We start from the raw sequence: 23367 nt of genomic DNA, 5'->3' as shown, positions 1-23367 counted from the left end.
AGGCAGACAGAGAGACAAAGAGACAGAACTAAAAACAATGATGTTTTTTCCAGGTAGTTTTCTCCAGGCCTACCTATAGCTCCATACATATTCAAGCACCCATGTACTTTTTTATAAAAACTGAGCTCATCCTTTCTCATACCCAGCATGCAGTGGGCAGCCTCCCAGGGAGATGGTCATGGCTGTGTATCCACCATTCTCCTGCTTTGGTACTATAGGCTCCACGTGGCAGTGCGCAGGTCTCTCAGGTCACTAGTAGTTTGTATCTCCCCTTCCTCCCTCACTGCCTCTTGCTCTCTTCCCAGCACCCTGCATCTTTTTCTCCCCCTTTCTTTTTGTTTTTAGAGACAGGTCCTTGCTGAGTGGCCAAAGTGGCCTCAAGCTTGAAGTTCTCAAGTCTTGGTCTAGGTTACTGGGGCAACTCTGTCTATTGCATCTGGCTCAGATCCCCCTTTGTAAAGGAAGTGTTCTAAAGGCTTAGAACAGTGGGACAGATGTTTCTGGCAGTCTGAAAAATGACTTTCATTCCTACCTAGATACGCACTGGTGACTACCTACTCTCAGCTTATCTACTCACCCACATAGCTACTGAATTTATCTAGGTATAGCTCATTCGTGGAGAATTTAGAACCAGAGAAGTGCAGTAGTCCCAGGCACACTAGGTTTCATCTGGTCCACAAGAAGACATTGCAGTGTCAAGCAAGCCTTATTTGAAGCCGTGACTCTGACTACCTTTTCAAAAAAGTGCAAAGTGGCTAGTGTGACTATCAACCGAATGGGCCTCCAGGGCAGGTCTGTGGCAGCTACTGACCCTTGCCACAGCCTCCTGACATGGGAAACCTGAGATGAGTTCTACTGAGAAGAGCAAGAAGTGTAGGCATCCAGACCTGGAGGACGTAGACTGGCAGATCCACGGTGAAGTAGGGGTGGAAGGCAGAGCGCTGTGGGCTGAGGGCCAGCGGTAAGCCTCCTTCACCTGAGGGGTCATCCTGGGGAGGCAACACCAAGAATTATTATACACTAGTAACCAGGAAGCAGGAGCAATGGCCCCTCCATCTCTCACTTTGAGCCCAGTCCAAGGTTCAGTTTAGTGTAGAATCTTCTGTTGCCTGGCTCTCCTATGTTTATTATTTCAATACTCAAACACTGTGCCTAGTCCCAACAGCTCCTTTCCTCCTACAATGTTCCAAATCTCCATGGATGCCTGCATACCTTCTCAAGCTCATGGGGCTGGGGGAGGAGCTCTCTGTTCTCAGCTTACCCATGGACCAAACAGATCTTAAAGCAGACAGCATCTGGAGATGAGGTGGTACCGGGCCCCCATAAGCTAATCAGGAAAACTGGCTTTTGCCTTTTCAAGTGTGTACTCAGTTACAGCTGCCTAACTGAGCACCCTGTGCTGTGGTCCCTTCCACTGCCTTAAAACCCTGAGTATTACTGTTTCCTTCTCATGACAACAGAACTGAGGCTGGGGGCTAAGGCTCTTGCCCAATACAACACTAGTTGTGAAGGGACAGGTAAAAGGGTCATACTCAGGTGCATGCTCTTCCCAGTGGCGGCTCCTGTCTGTGACGGCAGCTTTCCTATAGTTTCCTATAGCTTTCTTCACAGCACAGCCTTAGTCCTGGAGTGATCTCTACAAGCTGACCTGCACACTGTGTTGTACTCCTTTGGGACAGGCCTCCCACTCCTTTCACTGCCCCTATCTCTAGGGAATTCTTTATCTCGTCCACAGTTCCAAGCTGTTCTACCACTGGGTCAAACTAGGAGGGAAGAACATTATTTTCAGCTCATTTCTATATACAAGCCTGAGTCTCTGGATCCTTTTTTTTTTTTTTTTTTTTTTTTTTTTTTGCTCTAGAACCCCTTTCTTGCCTGCATCCAGGGTTACTCTTTCCTTCATGGTTCTCTCAGATCACTCTTGCCTGCCTCTAAGCTCTCTGAAGAAACAGGAACAAATCTACCCTTAGTCTCTGACATCTAGGTTTGCACTGTCCTGCTGAAGTTTCATCTATACCTTCAAATGGTATACAATAAGCAGTTGTGACCAGAACAGACTATACCCAGATTCCTCAGCTTCCAAACCTCTTCTTTCTTCCACTCCACCTCCTCGGAGGGAATCCTGGGAGTGCAGGTATGTATGGGGCTGCTAAGTGACTTGGTGTGAGCTCCAACAGATGAGCTGTCAGATGCAGGTCTGCTGAGCCTCCAAAGAGGAGGCTAAGCCTTTTTCAGTGACCAGTGAGAAAGGCAGCAGAAAAATCAAAGAGGTCCCGCCATTTTCTGATGAGAGCCTGCACTAGCTGGTGTGTGTGTGCAGAGAATGCTGTGCAGAGGCATGGCCGGATCAGTCTATGGAGAGCTTATAGGAAGCTCTGGGAGAGGTGGAATATTGTGTATACCAGCAGCTATGAGGCTTCCACATGGCCATCTTGGGCATCTCAGATGCCTCTGACCTGTAGAAAGAAGGTCCCAGGCAGGCCTTAGCAGGGCAGAGGCACATGCCATGTGCACCTCCAAGGGAGGTGGGGAAGATGGACCAGGCTGAGGAGACTAGATACAGGGTAACACAGTGCCACAAACCTGATACGTCAGTCCTAACAAAGGCAAGGGCTTGCACAGATGCAGTGAAACAGGCTGGGAAGAAGAGAGAGGCTGGGGTTATTAAGATGGCTGGGACAGGACGCAGGACTTGGGGAAGTTTATTGCGAGGGCAGAGGCCACCCCTCCACCATCCTGCGCCTGCAGACCTCAACATCCACATGGCTGGTTCCTACCTGCAGAACAGGGATCTGGACACACTGCGTTGCCGCTGCAGGGGCTGGTACTGGTAGACTTCCACTGGGTGCCATGGGATTTCCACAAAAACAACTATGTTGTCCTGAGTGGACATGAGGAAGGCTGACTGTGCTTCCTTTTATTTTCCTGTGAGCAGAGTCAGAGGCTCCTGAAACAAAGCAGATAAAACCAGCACTTTTAATACATGCTTCACTGGGCTCAGCCCTGATTCAGAACTGCAGGAAGAACCTTCATGGTTCCCATCATCCCACACAGCTTCACTGACTTGAAAGTTGTTCCAAAGAAATTTTCATGAGGTAAGAAAGAGGTAAGACAGACAAACCTGATACTTTAGTGGAAAACTCACAAAACCCATTTTAAGTCCTTGTGCCTGACAGAACCTCACTCAAGGTGCTCTTCTGAGAGCCAAGTCCTGTCTCCTCCCTAAACTCCCACAGCTCCTGGAAGGTAGGAGACCAGTAGTTGGCTTTGCCACCCAGACCACCCTTCTAGTTGCAGCAGGTTTGACTACCTGCCCTCTACAAGGCCCAAGGCTGCTACAGACCTGCTGACCTCACTTCTGAAGGTCACCAGCACCTTGTGAGGGTGGCATCCAAGTGTGCTGTGCTCCTGCTTAATGCCCTGGGGCCACAGGCACAGGGCTTCCCTCTTTTTCTCAGCCTGCTTTTTCTCAGTGTGGGTAGAAACTGAGGAACTTTTTTTTTTCTTTTTGTTATTTACTTCCCCTCCCTCTTCTTCTCCTAGTCCCTCCCCCTTTATCTCTCCTTCTCCACACTACTCCCCCCCTTCTCAGAAAAGGGGAGGTCTCCCAAGGATATCAACCAGCCTTGACAGATCATGTTTCAGTAAGACTAGGCTCATCATCTTCTATTGAGGCTAGACAAGGCAGCCAGGATAAGGGAAAAGGATCCAAAGGTAGATAGGCAATGTAGTCAGAGAAGGCCCTTGCTTGGCTTTAGGAGTTCCACATAAAGACCCAGCTGTATAACTGTTACATATGTGCTCTCTGGTTGGCAAGAGGAACTCTTAAAGTGCAAATATTAACCAGGCTGATGGGCAAGGTGAGGAGGGCCCATGTTAGGAACAGCTCTCCTCACTGTAGGGAGAGGTGGGTCCACTACAATTCCAGCTTACCTGAGACCGACGATCTCTACACAATTTTCCTGCCTAACTGCTCTGTTCTCAGGAGAACAGGGTTGGGACTGGGCTACTACTGCAAGACAGTGCTCAGGGCCAGACAGAGCAAGAAGCTTCCTGCTTCTTCTTGAATACTATCCCACCAGCTCTAGAATTATACATGTGTGAACTCTCATGCTTTTAAAGTTTCTTATTAACCAAGCATGCTTTCTTGACATAAAATATGAACATAGCTGAAATTTTGTGTTTTGAGGTTTTCAGTTTACTAGTTAAAATTGAGTCACCATTGCAATAATTAGTCATGTGAACCAAATCATAAGACGGCAAGTGTATCGTCAGATGCAGGAAAGCTCCCCCAAGAACGGCAACTTACATACAGAGGGTCTCACTTATTATTGATCTTGAATTTATGATTCTCCTGCCTCAGCTTCCTGAGTACTGGGATTATAGGAATGCCTGGCATAAACATATTAAAAACTCTGATAGTCCTATTTAAAAGCCAAGTTGTATTGAAAATACATTTCAAGATGACTGGGAATGACTTTTTACTCCCTGCACTTTCCTCCCCTGCCTGTACTTAATGATCACTTATGGAGAGAATAAACATGGATAGAAACATAGATCTCTCTGATTACATTTTTAAAAATACAGTGCTCACGAGTCTTTCACCACCTCCCTCAGTTGCTGATGGAACTCACTCTGTGTGGAGGGGTAACAGGCAGGAAGGCTGAGCAGCAACGGCAAGCATCAAGTCAGAACAGTTAGGGGTGTTCATGATAAAAGGCAGCTTTTTAGCTTTTGTAATTACAACAAACACTAACACATGTCAAAAATATAACTGCAGAATAAAAGGGTAAAGATGGCTTTGTAGTTTCAAGAGGACACATGATTGAAATGGTGTCTATCTAGTATATATTGTTTGACCTTGGCTTTAATGCTCTAGCTACTGTGCTAGCTGCAAGATTAAGAATGTGAGGAATCGAACATGTCCTGTTGGACAGCACCCTGCTAAGTCAGGTGCTTGGGTTTATCTTGTGCCTTTCCCTTTCCCAGGGAACTTAAAGCTGACAGATGGATTTTTAACTTTTTAAAAAGTTGTTGGAGTTTGAAATTTTTAAAGGGACTGAGCAAAATATGACAATATGTCTTGAGTGTTTCCTGCCAAAAATCTGGCAGGCCTTACCCTACCTGGACTTGTCACTAGCAAGCCTGGGATGGTGCACTTGTCACTATCATTACTGTCTTTTCCCCCACTGTCTTCTTCCTGTTTAACAAAGGATCTGCCTACTGACCCCACATAGTGCACCAGTTCTAACAGGCCTCTTTAGACTCTCTGCTGTAGGCTTTCCAAATCTGAGAGCACATCAAGGGCAAATAATCACCATGTCCCTTTCCGCCAGCCTCCAAAAGCCTTCCACCACAGTCAAATGCAACCATGATACAGAGTTGATATCTTCCTAGATTTTGAGGGGACGTTCTTGGCAGCTCTCCACTAAAAATAGTGAAGGCCACTATTATTAGGGGTACCTCTTGGGTTCTCAGTTGATTAAGGCCTTTAAGACTGAATGTTAGTTACCAACTGCTTGTTTGTAGAGCTACCATGGTTTTCTGGTCTTTGACATGGCCAATTATGCTGACAGGCTGCCTAACTAACCAGGAGCCACTTGAAGCTCTACGTGAGCCTTACCCATTTCCCATATTCCACTTCACCTGAGGGAGGGCAGACATAGCACATGACCTATAGGTTTAGAGAATCCAGGGGTCTTGAGTTCTAGTCCTGGTGTTGGCCCTATTAGCTATTATTGCTCCAAGTTCTAAGATCCTTATCCAGAAAAGGGGATCTATACATTGGGAGTTTTAAGAGAGGACTAGGGTTGTGTAATAGACACAAGGGTTGAGAACCACGCCAGGTACACTGAAGACCTTAGATATGACACCTCATCTGGGCTTTAATAGGAGAAGTATTTTATTTGTGCACCAAATATAATTATTTGAAATGGCTAGTAATTTGTGTATATTACTCATTTAGCAAGTATTTCCTGCATCTTCATCATGTGATACCGTGACACTTCCCCAAGAGCTCCCCGCAGCTGGCTTGCAAACTTAGCACTAAAATGAAGGAAAGGCCATCCAGTGACTGGCCCAACTTGGGATCCATCCCATGTGTAGGCACCAAACCCTGATACTATTACTGATGCCATGTTGTACTTGCAGACGGGAGTCTAGCATGGCTGTCCACTGAAAGGCTGTCCTCTACCAGCAGCTGACTAAGATACAGATAGTTACACCCAACCATTGGACTGAGGTTTGGGAACCCCTATAGAAGAGTTAGGGGAAAGACTGAAGGAGCTGAAGGGGATGGCAACCACATAGAACAATAGTATCAACTAACTCAACTAACCTGGACCCCTTGAAGCTCCCAGAGACTCAGTCACCAATCAAAGAGCATACATGACCATGGCCCCCAGCACTTTTGTAGCAGAGGATGGTGAGCATCCTCTCAGAGGCAAAGGGGAAGGGGGATGGAATTAAGATCTCTGAATATGGGGGACCAGAGATTAAGATCTCTGAAATGGGGGGCATCATTTGGAATGTAAATAATTTAATATAAAAAGATGCAGTGGTAGCTGGTGGTACTTCATACCTATAGACCTAGCATTTAAGAGACGGTATAATTTGAGGCCAGCCTGGGCTAATAATGAAATCCTTTTTCAATGCATCCCTCTCTGCTGCCCCAGCAATGGTAATGAGAGAACAAGGCAGACAAAGACACAAGACTTGAAGAAGCTGACTGCAGCTTGGCGTTGTAGGCAGCCACTTAAACACTATGAAGCAAACATCCAGAGTGACCTCAGCAGCAAGGGACTACCCCTACCAAAGAAAAATGTTGTCACCAGAGTCTAGAAGAGAGTCGGTGCAGAAACAAGCAGACAAGGGAGACAGTTCTGTCATATGGCAGCAGCCAGCTTATTTACCCACCCACCCGAGCCTCAGGATCAGGTTCCAAGTGCTCCTGGGGAAGCCTGGGTAGTTTCTCTAAGGACATAAAGGCCAAAGATCATGACTACAAAGCCAGGCATGAGCATAGGAGAGCATTCTGTCCTGGAGGTCACACACCCAGAGCCTTATTTTGCTTCAGCAAAATGTAAAATGAACAGGGAATGGACATGAACAGAATATAAATTTTCACCTATTTCAGCACCTTTCGGTTTGTGCTCAATTGTTTTACAAGAAGTCCTGCAGACACATCATACCCCTTGTAGGAGGCCTGGTTTCCTCATACAGAAGGGGGTTATGAGGTGAGATATCAGACGGTACACCCCAATCACATCTGGGCACCCCTTTGACCTTATTAATCATCTCCCTGTGGCAAAGTTAATGGTGTTTTTAATGTTAAGGTTGGGAACCAGCCATCAAGGGCTGTTTCCATCTTCAATCACCAAGAGCAAGGATGGGAGACAAGAACAAAGTGGTCTTACAAAGGACAGTCAAACTGGAAGTACAGACCATCCCAGCAGGGAAACAACCTTATAAATGAGAAAGGCATGAACAACAGAAATGAAATGATGAGGCTGAAAGGGAATCCTGAGGTTGGGAATATGAGCTCACCTCCAGGATTGTGGCAGAGTACAGTGCTTCTGTCTTTCCCTGCCTTATTACGCCACCCGCCAAACCAGAGCTGTGCTCAGGAGAGTCAAAGAGCCTACTTAAGTCCATCACAGCCAGGATACTGTAGAGAGCAGGCATTCAACAGCCCTCAAAGGCCACTGCCTGAAGGACACACAGATGGGATTAGGCATAGCTGGAGCAGAGGCACGTGGGCTAATGGAAAGAGCATGTGGTGACAATGTAGAGTCTACACTTTACTTTGGTTCCCCATAAGCCACCTCCTTCATAAACCCTTATGTTCTAGGTGTGCACGGGCCCTATAAGATGGGACAAAACTCCCATGGTCAAATGACATGGTCAAGCAATCCACACCCACCTAGTCCTTTTACTTCGATTTCCAGGTAACTATAATGGATGTTACTAAATTATCCCCCAGAAAGAAACGTGATACCCCCGCCCCCTTAAGAAGCCCCTTTGCATTTATGATGGCAGCTAAAGGAAGGGAGGAAACCTATGAAACACATGCTTATTTGTTTGAAAGTGAAAAAAATATGAAGATGAGATTACTGACTCAAGACTCAACTCAGCCAGTAACTCGCCAGGGCATTTCAATTACGTGCACATGGCACAGCCACATAGTTCTCTGGCCACAGGCTAGGCTTTGCTGGGACCAGTGGGCCATGTCAGGGCTAAAGCCATCGAATGCAAAGTACATGCCTACTCTGACCTCTTCCTCCTGCATCTCTGGGAGGGGAATCACATATCTCCATGTACTGGTGAGAACAGAGAGCCTGGAAAACCTCAGAAGCCACTCAGGAGGAATGGCTACTCTACTGCTCACTTTTAGTGTGGCAGTTTTAGTTTTTGAAAATTGATATATCCTTAAATACAAAAAGTAGAAATGACCACAATAAAATATTTACAATCCTTACATCAGAGTCGGGTGGGGTAGGGGAACTATACAGCATGGGCATGCTTTACCACTTCTGTTTCTATGTAAGTATATATACAAATATGTCTATCCACACAGCCACTGTTTCTTATAGACTGACTTACCAAAAACATGCACAAAGCACGCAGCTTTGCTGACAGACATTTGAGTTATAAACACTCTCTTGTCAACAGTTCTGATACAACAGTGGGTGGCAAACTTTACATGGGTTCCTGCTATCACCACAAACTGGATGATAAGGTGTAGCTGCAAGTATGATCATTGCCCAATCTTGTTTTCTTTTCTTGGAATCATCACCCAGTGAGCCTGTAGGCACATCAGGCCATCTCCACACACAGTAGCCCTGGTGATCTTGTGCAAACACTTGTTCATAGTAGTCTTCATCTGCCTTCCACCTTCAGCAATCTCATTAGCTATGGCTTCTGGTCAAGTCTGCAGACAAGATGGGCTCCCTACACCTCTGTTCCTTGGGCCTCCTGCCATTCCTCAGCACATGTGTAATGTGGAAAGCAGCCCCACTGTCTAGCCTGCCTGAATGAGTCCCTGTGTTACAGCAGGTAGTACAGCAAGTGCTGGCTGCTGTTATAACTTTTTGAAACTCCTAAATCACCTGTGATTTACAAAGGGCAGCACTCAGTTGTTAGAAGTACATAGGTCACCTCTGCCACCAGCAAGGATGGTCCAGGCCCTAGCTGTGTGTCCTGTGCTCTGGTTTGTGTTTCTGCCCAAGATACACCAGCACTCTCTCCCTATTGGGTTAATGTGGCAGATGTGACAGGCCTGAGCACCTACAGTGTAGTCTCTAGGCATCTCCTTTGTTTTCTTGAGCATTCTCACCTGGTGGTTCTTTCTGTCCCCAAGCCTTCTTGAACTTTCAAGTTTTTGAAACAGTGTCCCCATGTAACACCCGATTTCTCACACCTAGTTCTGGGACCTCCTATTTCAAGACAAGTCCCAAATTGCTACCACTGTTCAGCCACCACTGACCCCAGCTACTCTGACATCAGCAAGATGGCCAGAGATTCTAGCCATTCTTGCTTCCTCCCATGCATGCCACCTATCAGTTATCTTCAAAAGAGTAGGTAGAATGACCTTTCAAGATATCACATCCCCATTTTCCCTCAGTGAAGACCAGAGGTTTGACCATAGCTTACAAGGCCTGAACAGCTGAGCCACCTAAGGGCTTCAGCCTTCCCTCTGCCTCATTACCCTCTCTCTGGATAGGACAATACACTGCAGCCTGAGGACCTCCTCAGGCTGCCACCTGTTTTCACCACTGTGGCACCTTTTCAACCCCAGGTCTTATTTTTCCTAATGCCTTCCTGTCTCCTGGACTAAGAACTGCATAGGGCACTTGGAGTATAAGGTGATTACGACTACTGCTGTGTATGAACCAGGGTTGTGGCTCAAAGATAAGTACAGATGTGTGCACAAGCAACCCCCTCTTAAGAAAGGGAAGAGTAAGGTGGAAAATAAGCACAGAACAACCAGTCCTGAGTAACCACCTGCTCAGGTTGGAACTTTTGGCTTGAGCAGAACAAAGCATATTCTTAAATGCACACAGCTCTCCAGGCCATTGTTTTCCATTTCTGGTGAGGCACTTGAACCAAGGAAAAACAGCAGGAGACAGTAGCACCAGCAGGAGCACAGAAATAAACACATCACATGCAGTGTGATACATTATAGTACGTGTAAGAGCACATCATTCTGAAAGAGATGTGAATACTGTAACGTGGAGAAAGTACATGTGTCAGTCTACCCTGCAATGGCTGCACAACTTACTCTACCTGGGATATGGACAGGAAGTGCTGTCACCACAAAGACGTGTCCTAAAAATAACATGTTCTAAGCAGCATCCTCAGCATCTTGTATTTACTATATATTCAGACTAAACAGGGCTTGAAAACTACCTAATGGTAGATCTGTTAGTGAGCCAACAGTAGCCCGAGGCCTGTGAAGAGCCCAGTTCTCTTACAGGGATCTGTGTGCAGAGGCCAGAGGAAGGAGCATCAGCTGTCCCACACTTAACCCCTTATTCCCTTATTCCCTTGAGACAAGGCCTCTCACTGACCCTGGAGCTAGGCCTCTGTCTTCCAGGTAGTACCAGCAATCCTGCTTCTGTGCTTCCTCTCCTGGCATTTCTAGGGTTACAAGCATGCTCAGTTATGTCCAGCTTGTTGATTCTGGCTCTGGAGATGGCAAATTCAGACCCGAGAGCTTTATAATGAGCACTCTTAGCTACTGAGCCATCTCTCCAACCCTCAGTAGATCTTAAGTTGAATTTCTTTAAAAATTAATAGGCATCACCGGTGAAATAGGAATTTCATAATGATTTCTTCTGGGTGTGGTGACATACACCTGTCATTGCACTACTCAAGAAGTAGGATCAGGGCTTCAAAGTTGTCCTCAGCCAGCAGGTGGGTTTAGATTAGCACCCAGCACCCACTGTTCTACAGGTGTGCCCAGACATTTGGAGTCTCTCGAATTCCTGTTCTTGCCACAGGTGTTTATGTCCCTCTGGAGGGTCTTGCCTTGGAAATAAACCAAAAAGAGAACTAAAGTGGATTCTTTGGAGGAGACGTGATAATTTATAGATGACTTCACTGTTGGTTGGAAAACCCAAGACATTCAGCTAAAAATGTAGTAAATGTTAGGAGATGTAGTATCCAGTTAAAAAGAGATGCCTGTCATCTGAGGTTCTCTATGGGGCAGCAGTGGACAATCTGGAAATGAGATTGCTAGTTACAGTAGCCCCACAGGAGGAAATTTCACAAGGAAATCTCCCCATGTAGAAGAGAAGACAGGCACAGTTGGGTTGCTCCCTGGTGATATGGCCTCTTCCTTCCCATACACCAAGGAAAGGTGAAAAGCAGATATCCAGTCTACGGAGTGGAATGGAAATACCCAATAAGCAAAGACTGGGAAAACCAAATGATGAAATTAATGAAGATAGAACCTGGAAGGGATCTTCCTTTTCTTAAGAGAAGGCTGCTTGTGCACACACCTGTACCTGTCTTTCAGCCACAACCCTGGTTCATACACAGCAATAGTCATAATCTGCTTATACTCCAAGTGCCTATGGCCATTGTCTCATTTATTCTCACAAGAGACCCAAGCAAGTGCTTCTACTGTTCAAGAGATCCAACTAGAAACTCTGTGGCTATCATTTTCTGTTGTAATTAGGTTCTCCCCCACCCCTTTTCTTCTACTACCCAATTGCTCAGTGGGCTTTATTTTGGCTTCCAAGTGAATTTTACTTTGTAATTTATACAAATGGTTAGAAAATAAAATCCTGTCAAACTTTTTCCCTATGAGGATGTAAGCTGTAACTTTTCTCATTCCTCATCTAATTTCTACAAACACTGAATATGAACTAGAATTTAGTAAAGTAACATCACTAAATCCATGAATAAACATTCTTCACAGCTTCATTGCTTCCGCAGTCTGCAAACAAGCTAAGTGAGTCAGTTTCAATACTGCTAGGCCTTTATTCAACTTCACCCCTGACAGGTTTCTATCAGTTTTCACTTTGTGCTGGTTGGGATGCCAAGTTTTCAGAATAAATGTTCTTCAGCTCTGCTGTGGGCCACACATGGATACCAACCTACGGGGGAAGAGCTTTGCTGTCTCCACTCTCCTTGCACTATGCCCTCTCCATGCAAACATCACTCCTGCTTTGGGGGCTGTTTCTGAGTCACTGCTCACCTTCCCGTGCCTTCCTCTAAGAGTATGCTTTGCTTAGATCTATTCAGTCTTTGTCTCCTGGCAATGCACTTAAGAGCTGTTTATACTTTTACATTGATATAGATACCCTCAGGTTTGGTCACAGTGTCTTGCTATTTTACTGTTCCTTCTAATGAGAATCATGTTGGCTTTCATTTCCCTTAAATCTACTGCTCACTGGTAAAGAACCTGCTTGGCATGCGTAAAGACCTAAATTCAATCTCTAATAATGACCTTTCCTCTCCAAAGATATTCTCACAATTCGAAAAGACTCTAATATTTGTGATTCTGTCAGGAGCAGCTCACCAAACTAAAGACACCAGCAGTACTTTTATGTATCCACTCTCAACAGCAGCACCCTGGGAAAAGCCTTGGATTTCAGACTGCACATTTTCTAGGAATGCAAACACAGTGTAGGCCCCACATTTATGGTGCTGTCTTTCTGTTTGTTGAAGCTTAGTCTCTGCAAAGGTGTAGTTACACTGAGACTTCTGTGCTCAATCTTACAGCTCATAATCTCCAATCACAATGCCAAAATGCAGACATCCCAGAAACCTAAATTTCCCCCCTCAGGCTTGGTGCCAAAACAGCAGCACAGTCCAACTTGGCATGAAGCCATTTAGTCTGAGCTGACTCCACACATAGGAATGCTTCACTAAGTATCAATATAATAACAAGGAGTGTAAAACAGTGTACATACCTTCCAAAAGCTATAACATTCTGTACAGAAAATTGATCTCAGATTGATTAAAATGATATTTACAAATATTTCCTAGCACTGGCCACTGAGAACCTAGTACATACATCTCACCAGCATAGCACTGGACCCAGATCCTGGCTGTACATACCCATTTCCAGTAAAGAAGCCAGGGTTCTCTATAGAAGCAGCTGACTGCAGGCCAGAACAAGTACAGGACAAGGTGAGCCTGGTCAGGCCAGAAGATAGAGAAAATACTGAAGAGACAGTATAGGACAGGATATTTTTAAGGCCATAGGAAATCATTTGCAGGAACTCTGGCTTTGGCCTGGAGCAGACTCAGAGCAGCGACATCAGCGCTAGTCTTACCCAGTGCTGAGAATAACGTAAGGCCAGGCCTGAGTCTATGCCAAGAGTAATGGAGTTCACCCGGGAGAGGGAAGAGAGTGCACTGTCTGTAGAACCCTAATTTATAAACACCTATAGGAAATACAAGTTGCCTGCACAGGACACCAGGGTCAATTATCAGAGTCAAGACCCACTGCCTAGGGTTAAATCTGTGGAAAACATAATGAGAGACAGGGTATCTGCAGTGTGTGGTAAATAATTAGCTTCACTGCACTCCTTAGATGTCATACTTGTCAGCATGTTCTTGCTTGATGGTTGGATAGCTCTGTAATTAAAAGCCATTAGCTGCTCTTGCAGAGAACCAAAGTTTGATTCCCTGTACCCACATGGTAGCTTATAATCACCTGTAACTCCAGTTCTAGGGGATCTAGTGCCAACTTTTGGCCTCTGAGGGTACCAGGCATAGGCATGGCACATGAACCCATATATAAAAATATAGTTAAAAACAAACAAACAAATAAACAAAGAACGTTGTTTCCTTGGGATATTTACTGCCAGCCCTATCTCTGGAGGGGCTGGGTCTCACATGACTGAGTCCCATTAATCATTGCAGATAGTTATGTTTCAGGTGAGCTCTCTTGGTCACCAAAGCTGGAAAAAGTCTACACTGTCCTTCCCACATGGGACCCCTCATAGATTCTGCTCTTGGTCTGACCCTGTCCTTTAAGTACATAACAATGACCAAGTACAAGAGCTTTCACTGGGCTGTGAGAATGACTGAAGCTATACTGGAAGGCACAGAACTGTAAAATATCTACAGCAAGTTAAATTTTTACAACTACAAGGAAAAATAGGATGTTTATAGAAGGTAGAAAGCTGGCCAACCGAACCTTTGCTAATGATCCATGTCAATACACCTGTACCCAGCACAGTGCACAAGGAGGGCACATTACCTCCAGCTTGAACAGACCCGAACCTTGGTATAATGAAAGGAGGCTTCAAGAAACACACATGGAGAGAGTCTGCAGAGAGAACAACTGTATCCTTCAAAAGCATCATGATAGGCAAGGGAAGGCTGAGGTGAGCCCTGTTGGTTGGAAGACCTGAAAATAGAGCCCAGATGGGTGCTTGGTTCAGCCCAGGCAGAGAAGGGTCCTAGTGGACACCTGCTAAGAGTAACTTCCCATGACCGTCAGCAGAAGTTGTTGCCAGTAACAGGCTCACCAGGATTATGAGCAGGCTGCTCCAAGGAATGGCTAGGAAACATGTCACAGTTGTAGACACAAGAGTGGCAATATTTATGGCACACAGCTACTCAAGGTTGAGAGAATCTATAAGTCTGAAGTTACAGTACATGTTAGAAGAAACATGGTTGGTTCGAAGGGCTATTAAAAGGCAGGGATTCTACATGGAACCTCTCCTGGCCAGTCGTAGGATTTCAAGAGTGCTTTTCAAGAAAGACAAATAAGTACAGAAGGTAATCCATCACCCTGGCAGAAGTCTATATACCTTGTAGAAGCCATGATTATATTTCCTTTCAAAGTCTGAAAAACGTTTAAAATGAGTATATGAAATGCTGTAATTCTCACAGAAAGTGGCCAAAAACTACTCATAAAAACTTGATGCAGACTTAAGCACCCCGACTTTCTCCTATCAGTTGTACCTCAGGGTGAAGGATGGAGAAGCCACTCTTTAGACAGATGTCCTAGGTAGTAAGAGGAAAGTAGAACTATTATCACCTTCTCTGAAACTCCCAAGGATCTAATGTCTATGTGCTAAGAGTAACTTCCCATGACCATCAGCAGAAGTCATCAATGGCTGCTAGGAACCAGATCAGGGGCCCTGCAAAGAACCCAGCACAACCTCAAAGAGTCTTACTAACTGTCCTCTTCACAAATGGATCAATCAGATCAAGCCTCAGGATGTAACAGCTAATTTAGAGGAGCACACAGGACAGACTAACCCAACCTACGCAATACTCTACCAAACATGGGAAAGAGTGGGAGAGAGAGAAGGAAGGGAGAGGGATAGAGTGGAAAGAGAGGTGTGTGTGTGTGGGAGGGGTGGGGGTGGGGGCAGGGAGAGTGCATGCTATGGCTCTAAACCAGAAGGGTAGCTGCCAAGAGCAGCCTCTGACGCCCCTGTGGGCTCTGATGCCAACAGGGGTCAGCAGCATATACTAGGTTTTAAACAACTGAAAACCTCAGCATTTACCAACACCAATGTTAGGGAAAAACTGTCAGTTTTAAAAGAGGTGAAATATATGCCTAATTTTTTAAAAGTGTTTTTAATCTTTAAAATGTCACACTGCGGGGCTGGGGATTTAGCTCAGTGGTAGAGCGCTTACCTAGGAAGCGCAAGGCCCTGGGTTCAGTCCCCAGCTCCGAAAAAAAGAACCAAAAAAAAAAAAAAAAAAAAAGTCACACTGCAAATGATAACTGTATAACTATCTCTGTAAGTACTGCTTCAGTATGGTGACTGCAATAAACTCTGTACATGAAGTCTGAGGCATTCCTTTTCCTCCAATACCACATTTGTAACTGGGTTCAATAGAGACACCTGTGTTTCTTCATGAACTTGGCTTGCATGTAGTAAGTACATTCTTCTTTTTTCTACAGACATCCACATCCCCTTTTATTTTCCCTGCACATTTTACACTTGGATTCTTAAACCACAGAATTGTTTTAAGTTACAAGTGACACTGACAGGCACACAGGGAAACAGCTACTTGGAGAAAACTGTCATTTTAAATATGGGAGATATGACATTAAGAACAGAAAAGCATAACACTGCACCAAAGTAAGTTTAAGTAAATAAAGATGAATGACGCCTGAGAACAGCAAAGAGCTTTGCTAACATTAGACAGGACTCACCAGTCTCTCCTCTCAGCACCTGCACCTTCAATCTCATGTGCAGAAGGGGCAGCAGGCAAGGCCATAGACTCAATTGGCTCATGTGAGACTGTCTTGTTTTGTTTTCTCATTCAAGTGAGCTACTGCTCGTATACATTCAGGCTGATTCAACCAGAGACTGATGTACACAGGTTGCCATCACACAGCTATCCTAGAGATGATGGCTGTACTAGGAAAGGGCTTCCACCACAAAGCCAGGCCTAATTTGGCATCCAGACACCCTTCTGCTTTCCTGACACCTGACCCTCTTAGCTCATTTACTCAGTAGCCTTCCAGAACTGTCCCTGTTTGAACCCTTGATTTTCCTAGGGCCTCTCAGACCTGCTGAGCATGTTCAGACATGCTGGTGATTTGGTTGCTACCTGTTTTCTAAGTTCATGTTAAGCTAAGGAATTAATAAAAGGGCATTTTGAACATAGAAGACAAAGAACACAGAAACAACTGTTCTGTGTGCTTCCTCTGCCTGTGACTGTGACACAAGAGACCTTGGCCCCTTGCCCATCAGCACTGCAGCACACTCGGCCTCACCTTCATCGCTCCCAGTTCCTTTCTGCTTTTTTTTCTTGACTAGTTGAATGGCTCGGTAATCAGTTCTTGCTGAGCCCCCACTTTCCTGGGACCAAAGAAAAGTGTGTCAGTTGCTTGATCTAAACAGCAGAGGAAGGGTAGCAAGGGGACTAAGCCTGCCTGGGAATGTATCAGAGCTCCAGGAACCAGTCACCAGCAAAGGCGCTCAGGAAACCGCATGCTAAATTGCTAGCAAAGAAAATGTACAGCGCTTCATCATCTGGATAAGTGAAGTTCATTCCTCCAAGGTTTAAATGTGCTAAAATATTTTAGAGAGAGACTGCTAAGAGCTGTATACTGCCCTGCTCCTTAAAACACCACGTCTTCTTGATGCCAGGGTTATGTCTCAGCAGCCCTATGCAGTATTGGCAGCAAGTGCCACACTGTCATCTGCCAATACAAAAAGTATTACTGAATGCAGCAAACTTATGGACGTGCCAGAGAAACAGTATTCAAATAGGAAATTTTAAAATGTGTGAACACTTAGTAAGAAAAGCCTCATTTTAAAACTGAATGGAGCAAAGAAAACCAGTCCTCTATAGCTCATAGCATATGGAAACCCATTCACAACACTATTCCCACTCAGAGAAGCAGGGGAGCTCAATGCCACAGCTAGCAAAGAACAAACAAGGGTCAAGCCTAAATTCTTCCGCCTCTACCCAGGTTCTGCTACCTCTTCCACTCCATCTTTCCTGAGACACAGGGAGGCATGGAGTGCCAGGGACAGGCTTCCCACATGCTCTGACATGTGGTTACCTCTCAGCAACTGTTGTGGCAGCCTAGGCAGATGCTGGCAAATATGGCTCTGCCACCACCAGACAGTTCCCATTAATGGAGAGACAGACTGTGTAGCTCTCACACTGAGAAAAATGCAAGTTGGCTCCAGTAGTTGGTTGTCAGGCATCCTCACTCACACTTGATCCCAATTTACAACTTAGTATTTTAGGTTATAGTAAGGTAAGATGTATGAATCTTAACATGGTAAATGTCAAAACAAAATTCAACCAGCGTTTTAAAGAAACCTATATGATCATTTCCATCGTAGATTGAGGAAAGTTCAGACTCTCTCTCTAGGAATCTTTAAATTACTTTAAATTAGATTATATTAAAGGCATAATTGATATAAATATAGAATACAATAACTGTCCAGCCTCAAAATTAGAGTATTGTTATAATCCTTCAAGAATGAAGGCTCAGGAATCACTGTTATTGTAATAAAAATATCCTGATGTAGCTTTCAAGTTCCCATTGAACCGTTAAGACAATTGATGTCAACATTGCTCTTCTAGAACTTGTCACTACGTGAAAAGCACAAAGGTGAATATTTCAATAGTAAGAAGTGTCTTAAGTTTTCTCATGAAAACTATAAAATCACAGAACTCAAAAGAATCTTAGAATGCATGTAGCCAAAACCCCTTGTTTTAGAAATAACTGAGGATCTAGGGCTCAGATAGGTTAAGCAATTTCTTAAAGCTGTAAGAATGTCAATTCCAGACTCAAGGTCAAAGTCAGGCTTCCAGACTACTGCCAGGCTCCATCTGTACTTCTGCACACCAGAAAGAACCGTCTGCATAGACAGGATCCATCCCAAACATGATCCAAAGTGCATTAGGGAAGTGAGCTAGTGGTGGTGATGGAATAGAGTGCTTCATACCAAGTAGAGACTGCCTGTGCCAGCACTGAGCTCTGAGTCCTTTTGAGCCCCTAGCCTCTCTGCAGAGCTGGATAGAACAGATGGCCCATGGCTTTCTTTTTGCCCCTGGACCACATCTGGGACAGGAGACAAGTCTTGTTCCACCTTTATTGGAACCAGCAGATCTGGAACACTGGCAGTTTCTTGGGTGGTGTCTGAAGAAGTTGGTGTGGTACCAAGTGCTGTCAAGTTATTGCTGGGGGTCAAAGCTGGAGAGTCTTGACTCAAGTTCCTCATAGGCAGAGCCACCAGACAGCCTACTGCTCCTGTGCTCATGGCTTGTGAATCATCTGCACTGAAGCTGCCTGGTTGGAGAACTGTGGCTGGTGTCCCAAGAACAAGAGGACTGTCCAAACTCGGAGGCATATCACTATGGGCCACTAGAACGAGGGGGTCCATTGGCCCTAAGGAGTTATTATTAGTAGGGAGATTCCCTCCCAGAGAAGAGCTCACAGAAGTGACATCAATGGTGAGGATCCCAGAGTTCAGTGCTTCATCCGACCCAGCTGTTGAACTGCTGCTATTAGCAGGTGTGTCAGAGAAAAGTGCTGCTAAATCTATGTTGGTGAGCTCACTTTGGCCTGGGCTACTCAGTTCACTGCTGGGTGTAAGAGAACTTGGAGCTTCCAGCTGAGGTACAAGATCTGTAAAAGCAAAGGATATTTCAGTTACTATGCTGCTAGACTAAGAAATCTTCTTTCTGCTTGAAATGCTAGTGGCTAACTCTTGAAGCAACACTGACTACTCTTTCATTAGACCTTGGCATCAGGGCAGAGACAGAGACCTATTGCTGGCACACAGTGAACAGCAGACACCAAAGGAAGAGGTGGCTCAACCGCAGGAACATCAGCTAATATTTTATGTCCTCAGGCTGTTTTATGCTCCAAAACCTGCCCTTCCTATGCTGCAGTAGCTAACCAAGAAGGTTTCAATCCATCCATAGCACAAAGCCTCCATAAGTCAGCTTTCCATAAGTCTGGCTCTGGGGTCATTTTCAACTATCTTCAGTCATCTCAGATCTTGTCAAACTTTGTGCCAGGCTCCACATTTATGGTCACTCACAAACTGGATTAGTTGAGCATCTGTAGTTAGCCCAGGAGTAAAACTGGCTGTCTGGACTGGGTTGAAAGCTCCAGGTTTAGGCAGAGGCATGGAGCTCAGATTCAGGTCCCCTTACATCCCTTTCGGAAGCTTCTGAACTGCCCAAGTGCCTGAAGCAGAGGGAAGGGGCACTCAGTTCTGTTTCTCCCAAGTCAATCACATGCTAACCACAAATGCATATTGAATAACCATGAAGGCCAGATCAGAGTGCACAAGGCTTTTTTGTTGTTTTGTTTTTCTGAGACAGAGTTTCTGCATAGCTCTGGCTGTCCTGGGACTCACTCTGTAGACCAGGCTGGCCTCATGGAGATCTGCCTGTCTCTGCTCCCAAGGGCTGGTGTTAGAGTCGTGTGCTACCACCACCAGGCTGGATGCTGCATTTTTAACTCAGGCTTAGAGAAGACATCTAATGTAGACATACAAACAAAACCAACGACAGAATCTTTAGGTGGCACATTCACAAAGTGTCTCCGATAGTATCCCAGCATCAATACAACATTCTGAGTAGACGGAAATGATTCTATCTAGAATCCTGTTCTACAGGAAACCTGTTACTGTCTCAAAATTAAAAATAAGCACAAACATTCATTTTGAGAATTCTGTTCTTTGTGGAGTGGTTTTGGTGGAATAAAGATACAAAACTTATTCAAAAATCTTCCATCTAATGTTTTACTAACTCTACAACTGTCAACTAGAGATTTGGTACGAGTGGATACACAAGAGGCTTTGGGAAGCAAACAGATCCCAATAAAGACTCTGACTTGAGTGCTTCCTTTTGGTCTCAACCTTGGCAAGTTTTTCTGCAGCATGGTGAGGTGAACTGAAACACAAGTTAGCAGTCATCAGGCAGCCCTAAGTGCCTGGTCCTCTACTGACTATGATGGGCAGGTTGAATGATACATGAATCAGCCAATTATACCATAAGCATAGCCTGCTAAAAGGGCCCCTTATCCATCCAAAGTTTAAAGCAAACTCCTGTGAAGTGACCTGAACTAGCCATCTTAGGGAGAGAGATGCAGTTTGAGAAGGAATGTCAGATGGTTGAGAGTGACATTTTCTGACATAGATTTTAGGACACACTCTGCTGTCCTTAAGGAATCTACAGACTACCAGGAAGGCAACTGCTTTTACAGTGCAGAATGGCAACTGTTGTGGCATGAGGTTACAGTGCCTGAGATCCAAAGGACAGACTAGCAACCACCTAACCCAAGAGAAGAAACAAGAATAAGAACACAAACTTTTACCAGCTCCAGCTGCTCAGATACCTGCATCAGACACTTTAACCAAGAGTGACTCATAATGTTACCACCTTCCTTATTTCCGAAGCTAAAGGAAAACAGGACTCAATAATCTGTCCCTGCTCAGGATCCCAACTGGAAAAAGCTAAATGGTATTCCATGTTTCACAGGTTACAGTGAGAGGAAACTGGTTAAAAACACACATGACCATCACCAAGTTACCTTATCAGGAGCAGAAGTAACCAGAGACACAGCCTCTGTGAATGTATTAGAGAGCGGCAGCCAATGCTGCCACCCCTATATTCTTGCTGTCCTGCCTATGACTGTAGATAAGATGTAGAAGGGCAGGCTTCTAAGTGTTGTACCACAGATGCTGAAAGTCAGGTCTTATATGCTCAGCATCCTCCCCTCCACATGCCTTTGACCACTATCATGGTGCTTCTCTCATACCCCAGCCCATTCCTGAGACACAATTCTACTCTGAGCTTGGAGAGCTTCCTGTGCCTCTGTAGAACAGTCCTCTGTGTAGGATCCACTGTCTCCTAAGACCAGGAGGAAGAGACAAGCGTCAATACTCAGGAATTCGTCAGGAATGATGGACGTGGCAAGACAGACTCAGAGGATGAGCATACAGGGCCAAGGGCCCGGCTGCAGACAGGCTTAGAGCACATGTGTAGGGGAGTCTTGCAACATGATGGTACACTTGAAGGGAAGAACTTCACATGTAAGGGCAAAATAGTTACAAAGGGGCTGTGGTAAGATAAGAATAGCAGGAGAGGAAAGCACACAGGTCTCACAGCTATGTGGAAACACATGGATCCAACTTCATGGTTTGCATGTGATTGAGAGGTGAGAGGGAGGGGAACAATCCCACTTCTGCCATGTTCAGGTATATACTTTTTTTGCAACCCCAGGGACCACAATCACAGACCTTGGCGCCGGCTATGCTGCCGCACCATGTGAGCCTTCATGCTATGCTTGGAGGTGAAGAGTCGGTTGCAGCTGGACACTGGGCAGCGGCTTTTTGGAGTACCCACATCCTGCAGGTGTTTCTTAGAATGAATGTACAGACTGCTGCGAGCTGAGAACCTGGCACAGCATCCTGGAAGACAGGGAATCCAGAGTTATACCTGAGGATGATCAAAGATACTTCTTAATTACATCAGAAATGACACTGGACTGCAAGACAATTTAGAAGGAAGGTGTTTGCCACCCAAATCTGGTGACCTGAGTTTGGTTTCTGAAACTCGCATAATGGTGGAAGGAACCAACTCTACAAAGTTGTCTGCTGACCTTCACCTGTGCATTGTGACCCACTGTGCCACATAAACTCCCTTCACAATAGTAATTAAGAATCACGCACTGCCTGGTTCTATGTCGATCTGATACAAGCTAGAGTAGTCTGAGAGGGAGAACCTCATGAGAAAATGCCTCCATAAGATGAGGCAAGCCTGAAGTGCATTTTCTTAATTGGTGATTGATGTGGTATCACTCTTGGCGGTGGTCCTGGGTAGTATAAGAAAGCAGGCTGAGAAACAAGGTAGTAAGCAGCACTCCTCCATGGACTCTGCATCAGCTCCTTTCTCCAGGTTCCCTCCTGAGTTGAGTTCCTGCCTTGATTTCTTTCAATAGACCTTGATTCAGGATATGTTAAGCCAAATAAATCCTTTTATCCTTAAGGTGCTTTGGTTATGACTTTTCAACACTGCAACAGTGACTCTAAGACAGAAATTAAGTCAACTCGGAACTACAACCCAATTCACTCAGGATGACAAAGGCCTCAGAACCTTCAAGAATGAAGGTATGGGTCACTTCTTAAAGAAAAAAAAAAAAATAAAACAAGACATAAAAACAAAAGTAAAAACCCAAGACCTGCTGAGGTTCTTGCTGAGGGTGAGGAAATGCAGAATGGGCAGTAGAGGAAGCTACTCATAAACACCAACTAAGGTCATGTGACCAGTTGCAAAACTGAAGATGACAACTGGCATGTTCTTCTGTCACATTTTTTTGTTAAGAATGTGTTTGTAAGGATATTTGTGTTTTCTCTCCTAGATTTCTTTATCATATTATGTAACACCAATTGAGATATCCGTGGTCAGACTATGTAAGTTATGAGATACTAAAAGACTGCCCCTCAAGGGACACTGCCATACATTCTAAGATATAGCATGCATTTGCAGTTATAGGAGGGTAGTTATATCCTGTTAGGAGTAATTATGACCTGGTTATTGGTTTCATTTGGAAAGAAAACATGACATAAAGAGATATGACCGTGTGTCAAGTTGACAAGGAGTGAATTTGCCATGGCTAATCTTGGTTGCCAACTTGACTACATCTGAAATTAACTAAATACCTGTAAGAGATTTTTCTTGATTGGATCATTTGAGGTAAGAAGATATTTTACACACACACACACACACACACACACACACACACACACACACACACGCTCTCACTCATTCATATATATTCATCTTAACTGTTCTGTCCTTCTACAAAACCCTAATACAAATCACTGGTACTGGCAAGTGACATATACCAAATACTCTGGCACAAGGAATATAGGAAAATTATAAAGGAATATGTAGACT

At 44.8% G+C, this 23367-nt stretch overlaps 1 protein-coding gene across 1 annotated transcript in view; it reads right to left on the bottom strand.

The window, feature by feature from the left end:
- Zxdc (ZXD family zinc finger C) overlaps positions 1-23367 on the bottom strand; it is a 32135-nt gene that overhangs the window by 1744 nt on the left and 7024 nt on the right. Inside the window, exons 5-9 of the mRNA XM_002729395.7 lie at positions 21708-21878; positions 18399-19081; positions 16706-16790; positions 2778-2947; positions 888-989 (exon numbers count right to left, since the gene is read on the bottom strand). Coding sequence (XP_002729441.4) covers positions 888-989; positions 2778-2947; positions 16706-16790; positions 18399-19081; positions 21708-21878 — 1211 coding nt within the window. The remainder of the gene's footprint in view (positions 1-887; positions 990-2777; positions 2948-16705; positions 16791-18398; positions 19082-21707; positions 21879-23367) is intronic.

The sequence above is a fragment of the Rattus norvegicus genome, chromosome 4 (genome assembly GCF_036323735.1).
Source record: "Rattus norvegicus strain BN/NHsdMcwi chromosome 4, GRCr8, whole genome shotgun sequence".
NCBI lineage: Eukaryota > Metazoa > Chordata > Mammalia > Rodentia > Muridae > Rattus > Rattus norvegicus.
Note: the sequence above shows the minus strand (reverse complement) of the source record. Positions and strands in the feature narration are given on the sequence as shown.